Here is a 12,820-nt window from a genome sequence, read left to right as displayed (position 1 = left end):
AGAGACTTCCCAATAACAGAAAGCAATCAAATATTGTACCTTTAAGCTTACAAGAATTTAAAATAAAACTATTTTCCTATATAAGATTCCAAATAAGTCAAATTAGGAAGTAAACTCTGAAGAATTAAAATATACTACATACTGGCTATGTTACTAGAAGTGTGCCCTGATTTGACAAATGAAAAACATAAAATCAGGGGAGGGTGGGGGTTAGGAGGAGAGACCAACCAAAGGACTTGTATGCATGCATATAAGCATAACCAATGGACACAGACACCAGGGGGGTGAGGGCATGGGGCATGAGTATGTGTGTGGGGGAAGACAATGACACATATGTAATACCTTAATCAATAAAGAAAGGGGGGGAACCTCAAGTATTAAAGACTGATTTGTAGGGGTTATAAATGATTGCAACTAGAAATAAAATACTTCTGAAATCATAATGTAAAAACTAGAATATCTATCATATTAATATTCAATACAGTTACTTGAAAACAATGTTAAAAACACATTCCAAAGGGATTTTTAGCATACTCAAATTAGTTTACAAATTAACTAAAAAGTAATGCTTCAATCACACCAAGAGTATGCTGTAGTCTGACTCCACAGTTTACACAAAGGCCATCCAAAATTTTTAGTACGTCAATTTTAAGGACTGTCAAAGGAAACCAGATGCAATTATTCCTTTTTTAATGAAATTATACAATTTACCACTGAGAAAAATAGAAAAAAATCCATTACCTTTGTCATCTTTGGATGATGTCTTGCTGTCTTTAGATTCCTTTGAAGAGCTAAAGAAGCAAATCACCAGAAAAAAAATTGAAAACAAAAAACAAAGAAACAAAAATCGAACAGCTTGATATTGACTATATTTCAAACTGATACTATTCATACAAATTAACGATTCCAAAGGCCTAGATTAGGTTATTTGAACAAATGAGTCCCTGAGGATTCTTGCACTGATTTTCCCCAAGATGCCTGAAGATCTAGATTTTCTGACAATTCTATTCAGTGGATATATGGCCATCTTCTCCAGATTTCAGGACTGGGACTTGACTTCATTTGTGTTGTTAGGACTGATAGTTGTTCATTAACCATCATCACAAGGATTTTTAAAAATAAAACACAAAAAAATTGTCAATTTGAAAAAACAAAAAACAACAAAAAAACAAATATATGCTGACAATTCGACAATGCAATCAGTAGAACACACTGCATATTACGAAGATCTTGAAAAAAATGTTTAAGTAACTTATGACGGTCAAAAATATTATAGGCAGGATCATAAGTACTAATTACGGTCTTGAAGCCACCCCCTTAATGTAGAGTGATCTTATTGAATGCTGGAATTCAGTATCGTAAAGAACTGACATAGAAAAACAAACCTCTTTGCTTGACCAGAGGCCCCAGTAGACGAGGGCCCTTTCTTCAAAGTATCCTTTTCTTTGTCTCCAGATTCTGCTTTCTTAGTACTTTCTCTGGCTTCCTTCTCGACAGGATCACCCTTCACGAAGTCTTCCTTCTTACCATCTTTTCGGTTGGCATTCATCTCATAATCCTTGCTTTCCTTCTCCGGGCTCTGTGCAATGGCGTCCTGCCCATCTTTTGGCTTACTTGCTTCAGAATCTGTAATTTTCACATTTTTACCTGTTTCTAGGAGGTCATCACCATCAAAATCCAGAGTGATGGCATCTTCAGCCTGGATTGTGACCGAGATGTTGTCATCCTCAGCTTCTTTCACAGTCGCATTAGCTTCCATCTCTTCGTGAGCTGTGTGATCAGCCTCAGCTAGGCTCCCTTCTGAAGGAAGAGGTTTAGATACTTCTTGTGTACCATCACCAGAACCTGCTATATCTAAGAGGATTTAACAGGAATAAATATGGCAAAACAAGAAGTTTAAACAATTTCATATTCATAAGCTAGAATAGGACCTAGAAAATATAAAGCCAGTTATTAGCACTGATGGAAGGTTAGGGAAAAAAAACACAAGGGTATTAACTAATATAACAATCCTTTACCCAGGATTACTTATTCTTCATGGGGAAAAAATGATCTCTATATATAGATACCAAACAACAAAACTGAGAAAATGGTTTCATCCTGAGGATACCAGCTCTTCATTTCTGGTTTTAAGTTAATGGCATATGGAAGATTTTTTTCCCCCTCCAGGAGATAGTGATGAATGTGAAGATTTGTTATTCAATGTTCGAATCGTAGTCCTTGTGACCTTCAGAACTCCCATGGTGACGTCTTGAAAGGTCACAACCTTAGGATATCAGCCAGTCTTCAAATTATTTCGGGCCCCATCTTCTTCGTTCTTCTTATTTAATTCTTGGGTAGTCCAGAATCATATGGAAAACTGCTACAGAAAGCTCCAAAGATGGCCTGCTCCATTATGTTCAGGAAATTGGTTTTTTCCAGTCTTCATCCTGTCCAGTCAGTCCCGTAGGTACCATTTTCAAAGATGTCTTGCATTCCCCCAAAGAGAAAGACTTCAAGCATGAGATTTTCAGTCAGTAACTTTACTTCATCATTGCTTCTAGGCTTTTTATTTTGTCTTGCTTAGAACCCTGTTTCATGTCCTTTCTAATCCAAAGTAGGATCCCTTGACCTCTGTCCAAGAACTCTTCCATAATCTTGTACTGACCACATGTATTGCTACAATGTCCCTGTAATTGTAATGGGTGAGACACTCTCCTCAACTACTAAAACTGTCAGAAGACTGTATGAAAGTTTGTTTAAGCAACAAACAAAAGGTCAGTCTCCTGGTCACCCACCATTTTTAGGAACAGTTGCATGCTATAACTCTCATAAGCACATATGAGTTACTGCAGTGTCAGTCTTATGGATATAATAAACAAACGGCATTGTCCACTACAGTAACTAATATGTACCGTTAAGTTATAACATATTTTAAGTGTGAAAAGAAAATTAAAACCAATTGAAAAATAAAATCAAAATATTAACTTAATTTACTAAATTGATAAATTTGAAAATAAATGTATTTAAAAATAGTATTTTAAATAAGAAATGCTTAATTTTCATAATTTACTGTTTTTCTAAATATCAGTAATTTTGAAACTCTACTCATCACACATACCTTTCTCATTTTCTTCTTCCTCACCATCCTGAAATTCAAAGAATAATTAAATGTAAAATGAAGTCACTTAAAACTGGATTTTAGTAATAGTATAAAATCAGTCAACTTAAATTGGTATATAATTTAACAATATTAATTAGGGATACCTATCAATAACAGATGTAGAATATTCCAATAAAAATCAGAGCCCATTTAAGGAAATGGGGCACATGCCTGATATATGATTTTAGACAAGAAAACAGGCAAATCCATCAAAAATTAGATCAATAATGCACTGGATAATTTTTCAGTATTCAAAGCTAGTCTATATAACCCAAATCTTACTCATATTAAGAGCTGCCAATAAAAAGAACAAACTGATTTTTTATGTAACTCAGTTCATTCTTAAGGCACACTGTTCAAAACAGTACAAGAAAATATAACCTCAAGACATACACTTTCATGAGGTTAAATGTATATTAACAGACAAAATAAACAAAAAACACACTCCCCTTTTAGGCATCTCAGAATCGAAGAAGGAAGACTACAAAACTAGTTAGTTTCAAATTATTCATTCCTTCTTATCTGTTAAAAATGAATTCATAGCGCTAGTTGGTTTGGCTCAGAGAAAAGTGTCGGCCTGCAGGTTTGATTCCGGTCAAGGCACGTACCTCGGCTGCAGGCTCGAATTCTGGCCCTGGTCTGGGCGCATTCGGAAGGCAACCAATTGGTAAGTTTCTCTCACATCGATGTTTTCTCTTTGTCTCTCCCCCTTTCTTTCACTCTCTCTAAAAATCAATGGGAAAATATCCTCAGGTGAGGCTTAACAAACAAACAAAAAAAGAATTCATAGTCGTCACATTGACAATGCCCAACCACTTTAATAATTTATAGTTAATAATTAAATAAGTTAATATTTGTGCTATAGGTAATCAAAACAAGGTGACCCTTTTTTTAAAATTAGTGATTTTAAAATATGTGATATTCACCTAATATAAAATTAAGCATGTGTTAGCTTGAAATAGGAATACCACAAAGGAAAAAATCTTATTCACACCAAGCAAATACAGCAAAAATCTCTGAAGTAATCACACGAAGATAGAACCTACATTTCCCCAAGTTAAATATCATAACGAATAAGCAAAGTAATATGCATTATAGTTCCAATAATAAAAAAATTAAGGGAAGTTTAAATTTACAACTTTAAAAAATAAAACCTGCGTAGAAGTAGGTCACTTTCAGTCAAAGCAGTGTGAATTTACCACATACAAAGCCTTAGGGTAGTGATTCTCAAACCTGGAGTCTGTACCAGTATCTGGAGGGGCTTATTAAAACATTGCTGAGTACCAACCCCAGAGTGTCTGATTCAGGTCTGGAGTAGGGCTTGAGAATTAGCATCTCTAACAAGTTTTCAGGTGATGCTGATGCCGTTGGTTCAGGGACTACAATTTAAGAATCACTCACATGCTTTAGAGTGACAGCCTAGCAGTAAAAGAAGACTCACAGCAACATTTAACTGTAAACAAAACTTTAAATGGCATATTTATCTTACAACACAATTTCAGATTCATATAAAAGCATGTATTCCTTAAAATAGCAAATATTTTACCATATGCTCAAAATTACATTTGGATAACTACCATATTTCTAAGAAAGCATTTAAATAAATTTTTTACTTTAAGTTAACCCACAAGTGCCCAATGAAGGAATGACCAATTGTTTTACACACTAAAGTAATATGACGAAAACTAAAAACATCAAACCAACTAAGCCACAAGCTTAGAAAGTAAAATAGTCCAAAATAAGTTGATTATTTATAATATTGTAAACCCTATTATTACATTATGTTCTAGTAATCGCAACTGTTGTATTTGAACAAATTGTTGTATTGGAAATGGCTGTAATCATTACATTTCTAATCTGCAACATTTAGAAAGGAAAAAAAAATACTTTAACTTGGGTGGAGCAGTAGGCCATATCAGCAAAGGGAAAGTTATGCTAGAATTATTGATACATCTTTTTCTTACAAACTCTCTTTGACTTTAGTAATTTATCTTGGAGGGATAAGTGAACTAGAACACCTTAACTTTTACTTCAAAGCAGAACAAATGAACCTAAGGAAGGCAACTTGCCTTTCCTTTATCTACTTCTGATGCCAACAGCACACCACTTGCAAGTTAATCTTTTAAAGATCAATATTGATAGATTCAAGAAAAAAAATGACCAAATTATTTGCTATTCTGAAAAATAAAATTCAAATACTGTGATGTAAAAAAAAAAACAAAAGAAAAAACCCTTTCTGCTATGGTTCCCACCAATTGGAAATCTTACTTCTAGCTGCTAAACTAACTAGAAAGGTTTGCCTTATTTGGCTGCCAAAGTTTTAGATATCTATCCTAATTATTCAACATGCTTTCTGAAGTATTTCATAACTTCAGTTTCTCAAAATAATGCTTTGCTACATATGCTTAAGTGTCCCTAGGAGAAGCCTCTCACCCAGCTTCTAGAACATAAAACCAATTACCATGGGGGTGAAGCACAAAAGCAACTAGGGTTAATAAAAAAGATGAGCCACCCATCAGTGCACATTTATTTTAGAGAAGTTATGTGCAGTAAACATTACACTACTCAAGTTAACCCAAAAAGTCAAAAATAAGCGTAAAACCCTAGCCGGTTTGGCTCAGTGGATAGAACGCTGGCCTGCGAACTGAAGGGTCCCAGATTCAATTCTGGTCAAGGGCATTTGCCTGGGTTGTGGGCTCAATCCCCAGTAGGGGGCGTGCAGAAGGCAGCCAATCAACGATTCTCATTCTCTTTCATCATTGATGTTTCTCTCTCTCCCTCTCCCTTCCTCTCTGAAATCAATAAAAATGTATTTTTTTAAAAGCCTAAAAATCCTTGAAATAAAGGATCAAATCATGAAATACAAGAAAGATAATGGGAAAATTTTCCTGTCTAAATGATATATATGCACAGACTTGATACAAACCCAAAGCTTCTCTATTTCTTTTATCCTAGGACAGTGATGGCGAACCTATGACACGTGTCAGCACTGACACGCGTAGCCATTTCTGATGACACTCGGCCGCTGAGGCGGCCGCGTGCCGAGGATGAAACCTTTGCTGCTCCTGAGGATGAAACATTTGCGAAATAATGTTTTTTCCTCAAAGTGACACACTACCCGAGTTATGCTCAGTTTTTTGGCGAAGTTTGACACACTAAGCTCAAAAGGTTGCCCATCACTGTCCTAGGAGAAGCAATGATTACTAAGAGACAAAAACAAGGCTAAGACTTATTTTTCAGTTAACAAAGTGGTTGCTATTTACCCATTCTGTTACCTTCCCCTAGGTTAATCTTATGACATGTACATTTCGTGTGCTAAGTAAGAAGACTGCTCTGGAAGGCCTTCTTTCCCCTAACTTGTATGTAAACACTGTATTCAGCTTGGCTGATTTAAAATAAACCTTCAAAATAATCCTATCCATCTGGCAATATGCTAAAGATCATGGGAAGTATAAAATACCTGGCACATAATACACACTCAATAAATAGCCATTGAATGAATTTACTGAATAAATATAGTGGAGACATTGCTATTTTTAGGTGGAGGGACTGAACTGATGGCTCCTTTTATACATGTAAAGAATTTAGCCCTAGCTAGTTTGGCTCAATGGATAGAGCGTCAAGTTAGCCTTCGGACTGAAGGGTCCCATGTTCGATTCCGGCCAAGGACACATGCCTGGGTTGCAGGCTCCATTCCCAGTGGGGGGCATGCAAGAGGCAGCCGATCAATGATTCTCTCTCATCGTTGATGTTTCTATCTCTCTCTCCCTCTCCCTTCCTCTCTAAAATCAATAAAATATATATATTTTTAAAAAGAGTTTAAGGGGTGGGGTTGATGACAAATATGTGATACCTTAATCAATAAAGTAATTAAAAAAAAATAAAAATAAATAAATAAAAAAGAGTTTAACTGCTGCACTGTGCCAGTACCACAGAACTCACAGAATATTTACTAGTGTGGAGTTATTTAGTGAAAAGATTAGGCATCATGAGACCTGGATATTTATCTTGTATCTTGCCTTTACCACTGAAACAGTTTTACTCTGTGGTACTGTCATCTATCTAGACGAATTTCACCTTTAACATAGAGTAAAGCATTAGAAAAAGCTTTGAGGAAATGGAGATAAATCTGCCTTTCAGAGGTATATAGACTTCATATGACAAAAAAGGGGCAAAGGCAAACAAAGAAAGGAATACAGGGTGTCCCCAAAAAATGTATATACACTTTAACAGCCTGGTAGCTCAATTTTGAAAAGGAAATGTATTTTAATAAACACTGCCTTTATAATTAATTATTCAAAGTGTGTGTATACATTTTTTGGGGGACACCCTATATACATGGTGTGATCATAGAAAACAGAAGATTGAGACTAGAGGAAACTTTGAAGAATTAAAGCATTAGCAAATATAAACATTTTTGAGAAAAATTTCCAGAAAATTCTAAAGTAACTGTATCTTAAAGTTAGTAATACAAGCCCTGGCTGGTGTATTTCAGCTGGTTACAGCATCATCCTGTGCACCACAGGATTGCGGGTTTGATTCCAGGTTAGGACACATATCCAGATTGTAGGTTCAATCCCCTATGTGTATGGAAGGCAACCTATTGTTGTTTCTCTCTCCCTCCCCCTCTCACTCTAAAATCAATAAAAACTCGTCCTCGGGTGAGGATTAATATACATATAGATTAGTACCAAATATATACACACACACACACACACACACACACACACACACACGCACACCAAATTCTATCTAGTATGAAAAACTGCTTAGAGGCTAACACCTAAACGATAAAGATTTAAGCTTCAAGTAAAAACCAGAAGATTGGCTTTAAATAAATAAATCTCTATACAAATATATTGCCTAATTACTTAGACTTCTTTTGTTGTTGTTAATCCTCACCGGAGGATACTTTTCCACTGATTTTTAAAGGGAGGGGAAGAGCCATAGAGAAACATCACTGTGAGAGAGACACATCGATTGGTTGCCTCCCGCACATACCAGGACCAGGGCTGGGGATTGAGCCTGCAACCGAGGTATGTATCCTTGACTGGAATCGAACCAGGGACCTGTCCGCAGGCCAACGCTCTACCCACTGAGAAAATTGGCCAGGGTGTTAAAAGCAAATAATAATCATGACTTTAAAGTTTAGCAATAAAGGGATGGGTGAAGGGGGCTTTTTAGAATATATCTTGTCTTATAGCTTTTACTTTGGATAATTTTAAAATAAGATTAAATTTTTAAAAAAGCAATACCTAAATACTGAAAAGAAAATAAAACAAGTCAACCTAATCATGTATTAGCTGGTGTATAATAATATAGAGCACAACTGTACAAAAAAAACAGTAAGCTGTTCATTCATACTTAGAAGAGACCTAACTGGAGGGAACAAAAACCTTAAATTATTTTCAATAATCATATTGGTGTTGGTATTATCATCCTAAGATTGTTGTGGTTGTGCTATGAAATAAATGAAGTCATTAACTGAGAAATATCCCCTTTGAACTCAAAACCTATTTTATCTTAAAAGTAAAACAAATAAAAAACACATTCTCTTGCACTGTACACTTAAAAGGCAATGGATAACCCTCCCCCTGAGACTGCTAAAATAGCTTTTACCAGTAAAAGAAAAAAATGGCTGATTTTAGGTCTAGAGCAGGAACTAGAACATTATTATATATCATAAAGCAAGGAGGCAATCAGACTATTAGTGTCATGTTGAAAGAACACAAGAGCCAACTTGTAGAGGTATGTATATACTTTCAACATATGCCTCCCCCACCCCCATAGTTACAGATGGGACAATTTGATCATTAATAATAATAATACAATTAACTGAAATACATTAAATGTATTTAAATGCATGAATTCAAAATGAAACTAAGGGAGAAGAAAGGAAAAATAAAAAACTCAGTCACTACTGGGAGATGCTAGTGAACCAGCTCATTATTCTGAAAACTAGTAAATGAAAGGAAAAGAATCAAACCTATATCCTGGCTTTCCTGTGTAAACTGTACCACTGAGAAACCAAACAGTAGATAAGAAGCTTCTCTTTCTAAAAGCATTCTAGGTATTAAATAAGAAAAAAAAAGACAGAATTAGAACATCACCATTTTAATCAATGGGGTGGGGAACAACAATGACTGGCACCATCACCAGAAAGATACTACCAGACATTATGAGCATCCAAATGGAAGAATACACTACCTACGAAGTAGTTGTGTGTTGGGGGGAGGGGATAGAGGGAGGGGACACCCTGAATTGGATAGCAAGCCTCTTGATCCTATAACCAAATAACCAATTTACAGGAAATGCAGTAGACAGAGAAATATGTGGAATGACTGTACAAGAATGTAATCAGCCATAGTCAGTTTGGCTCAGTGGAGAGTGTCAGCCTGAGGACTATGGGTCCCAAATTTGATTCCAGTCAAGGGCACATGCCCATGTTGCAGAAGGCAGCTGATCAATGATTATCTCTTATAATTGATGTTTCTATCTCTCCCTCTCTGTAAAATCAATAAAAAATATGTTTTTAAAAATGCAATCAGCAAAATCTACAGGGGTTGGCAAACTACACTAGATGCCTCATTAGTAATATTTTTATTGAAACAGCTATGTCCATTCATTTATACAGTCTAAGGTGCTCTCACACAACAGAGTTGAAAAGGTGTAACATAAACATATGACCTACGATGGCTAAAATATTTTCTACCCGGCCCTTTTAAAAAAACTTCAACAACTCTTACTCTACAGGATAAACTCAATTTCTTCAACAAATAGAAGTCAGGGGAGGGGAGATGGAAGGAAAAACCTAAAGATTAAAAGATCTGAAGTTATTTTTTTCCTTTTTAAAAAAATTTCACAGTTCATGTTTTCTTTATTATTTTTTAACAATTCTTTATTGTGGAAAGTATTACATATGTCTCCTTTTTCCCCCCACAGACCCCCTCCAGCATACCCCAACCCCCTCACCCCCACCTCAGGACCTCACTTCCCCATTGTCTGTGTCCATGGACCATGGGCCATACATATTGAATAGTTATTTTAATTAATCACAATGTGTAGATCTTATTTGCATCTGGATTCAAACAAAATCTAATTTTTAAAAAACTATAGACAAGCATTTGGATACTAACTATATTTGATGAAATTAAAATCTTACATTAGGAGCGATAATATAAAAAAGTAAAATAGTTCTCTTCTAGAGATACATACTGAAAAATTTTAAGCAAAATATGAAGTGTGGGATTTGTTTCAATAATACAGAAAGGGAAAGTAAATGAAGCTACAGATGAAACAATACTGCCCATGAGTTGGTAATAGCTGAAGCTGGGTGATGGTTCCACTCTACGTAGTATTCCTTAATGCACACAGCAAGACAATAATCATGAATTCATCAAGCATGTCATGATGGAATCCAGAAACATTTATGTTTCTAGATGTTTTACTATACATTATTTATAAAAATTTTTAAAAAGTCATTTTACTTCAAGAAAACTCTGAAGAAGTAACTACCCTATCTTTTTTTTTTTAATATATTTTATTGACTTTTTTACAGAGAGGAAGGGAGAAGGATAGAGTTAGAAACATCGATGAGAAAGAAACATCGATGAGAAAGAAACGTCGATCAGCTGTCTCCTGCACACCCCTTACTGGGGATGTTCCGGCAACCAAGGTACATGCCCTTGACCGGAATCGAACCTGGGACCCGTGAGTCCACAGGCCCACGCTCTATCCACTGAGCCAAACCGGTTTCAGCAACTACCCTATCTTTTTATACAGTAAAGGAAAACTTGCCCCCTGATGAGAAATAAACAGGTTTTTTTCATTATCAGGATGGAATGGGAGCAAGGGCATCTCTAGCCCATAAAAATTTGTGAAGTTAGAAAAAGGCACCCTCTATGATATAATAAATACATAGGCTAGTATGTGAATGGGAACCCTTAGACATGATGCCTTCACATAACACACAACCTGCACAACTGTAGGACTGGCCCTTGATGGAAATTTTAAAAGTATACGAAGTATACTCTGGTTGCCAAAGTATAGGAATAATTCAACTCCATCTTTTTGCAAATTAGTAATCTAGAAAAGGCACTCCCCCCATATATTCCTCATCTACTCTTTATCACTCAGAAATGAACGTATTTGGAAACAGTGTGGGGGACAAGTCTATACACTTTCACAGGCCTAATATTTTCTTCTTGAATTATCTAAATTATTAGAAACATTTCTCTAGAAATGTGGTTTCTCCCCATTGCAATAAACATAGCCTCACCAGCATTTCAAAGGCAAGAAAACTGCAGGAAAGAAGGCATGACCAGAGGCAATCAGCTAAGCCGTCCATAACCATAAGCCCCACTTCTAGTAGGTATTATAGGAAGAAAAAAAAACAGGACTGATCACTATTTTCCCTAAATCCAGTAGAGAGGAACCCCTATCACTATTTGAAAGTATACTATTTAAAGAGGAGATTATCAACAAGGGGTTCCTGAGTACAGATATGACAAAGGATAATTTAAAAAACAAAGGATAATTTAAAAGGATAATTTAAAAAACAAAGGATAATTTAAAAGACAAAGGATAATTTAAAAAACAACAACACTGCAGACAATAACCTATAAATGTCTATTTACAGGTTCTGAGTCATGCTTTAAAATGTATACTATGTATATCACATATGCCAAAAACATACTTTAACACACAATAGAAAAGCAGTCATTTTCAACCCACAGACACCCCAAGTACATGTTCAGATTTTTATTATTTTTATATTAGCCCTATCACAGGAGTTTTAAAATTAATAAAAATGTAACTAAAACTTTAAGAGGGATTAGTACTTTTAAATGATTTATTTTATATCAAAAAATCAAGCAAAGTGTGGACTTCTCACAAGACTGGTAATCAGAGTTATGTTTTCTAGAAAGGATGGACAGTTTTTATGTTTATCCTGAAAATGGTAGAAACCTTATGATAACTTCTAAATATCTTTATAGCAACAGAAATTTCAGCTGTCAGCTTTGAGTATCTTTTATATACCACATAAATAACTTAATATTAAATTTAAGGCAATTTTATGAGTTAGAGAATTACAAAGTCAAAATAAGATTCCTTCCAAGCCCTTCCACCCACAATATCAAATTCATAGGACTAGATGTAAACTTACTTGGGCTGTTAGAAAGGTATCATCTTCACCTTCTTGAGCTTCAATTTCCTAAGTAAAAGGGTATACAATAGCTGCTTTACAAGATATCTAGGTAACACGAGAACGCTTTTATGCTATACCCAATTATCACTGGTGTTATTTCCTCACAATGTCTATGATACTGTGGATGCAAAGTTAATGCTTCACAATTCAGATTACATTTTTTATCCAAAATAAAAACCATCACACTGATAAAGATTTAGAAAAATCTCTTTCTTGAGGCCTTCATTTATTAGGCGAGGTAGAACATCAGTGTTTTAAGTGTGACTAAGCACTAACAGCATTGACTCACTAATCCACTGATTTACTTAAGACCGTGGTCGGCAAACTGCGACTCGCAAGCCACATGCGGTTCTTTGGCCCCTTGAGTGTGGCTCTTCCACAAAATACCACGGCCTGGGCAAGTCTATTTTGAAGAAGTGGCGTTAGAAGAAGTTTAAGTTTAAAAAATTGGGCTCTCAAAAGAAATTTCA

At 35.4% G+C, this 12,820-nt stretch overlaps 1 protein-coding gene across 3 annotated transcripts in view; it reads right to left on the bottom strand.

Moving 5' to 3' along the window:
* The window catches only part of SLTM (SAFB like transcription modulator), a 52,601-nt gene that overhangs the window by 20,491 nt on the left and 19,290 nt on the right, over positions 1-12,820 (bottom strand). For 2 of the 3 annotated variants that reach the window (XM_028142036.2, XM_008139183.3), the window contains exons 5-8: positions 12,309-12,356; positions 3,101-3,128; positions 1,386-1,854; positions 742-791 (exon numbers count right to left, since the gene is read on the bottom strand). In XM_028142036.2, coding sequence (XP_027997837.1) covers positions 742-791; positions 1,386-1,854; positions 3,101-3,128; positions 12,309-12,356 — 595 coding nt within the window. The remainder of the gene's footprint in view (positions 1-741; positions 792-1,385; positions 1,855-3,100; positions 3,129-12,308; positions 12,357-12,820) is intronic. The other variant, XM_008139184.3, reaches the window with a different exon arrangement.

The sequence above is a fragment of the Eptesicus fuscus genome, chromosome 5 (genome assembly GCF_027574615.1).
Source record: "Eptesicus fuscus isolate TK198812 chromosome 5, DD_ASM_mEF_20220401, whole genome shotgun sequence".
Classification (NCBI taxonomy): Eukaryota; Metazoa; Chordata; class Mammalia; order Chiroptera; family Vespertilionidae; genus Eptesicus; species Eptesicus fuscus.
The sequence above is the reverse complement of the archived record's forward strand: the minus strand, read 5'-3'. Positions and strand labels throughout refer to the sequence as shown.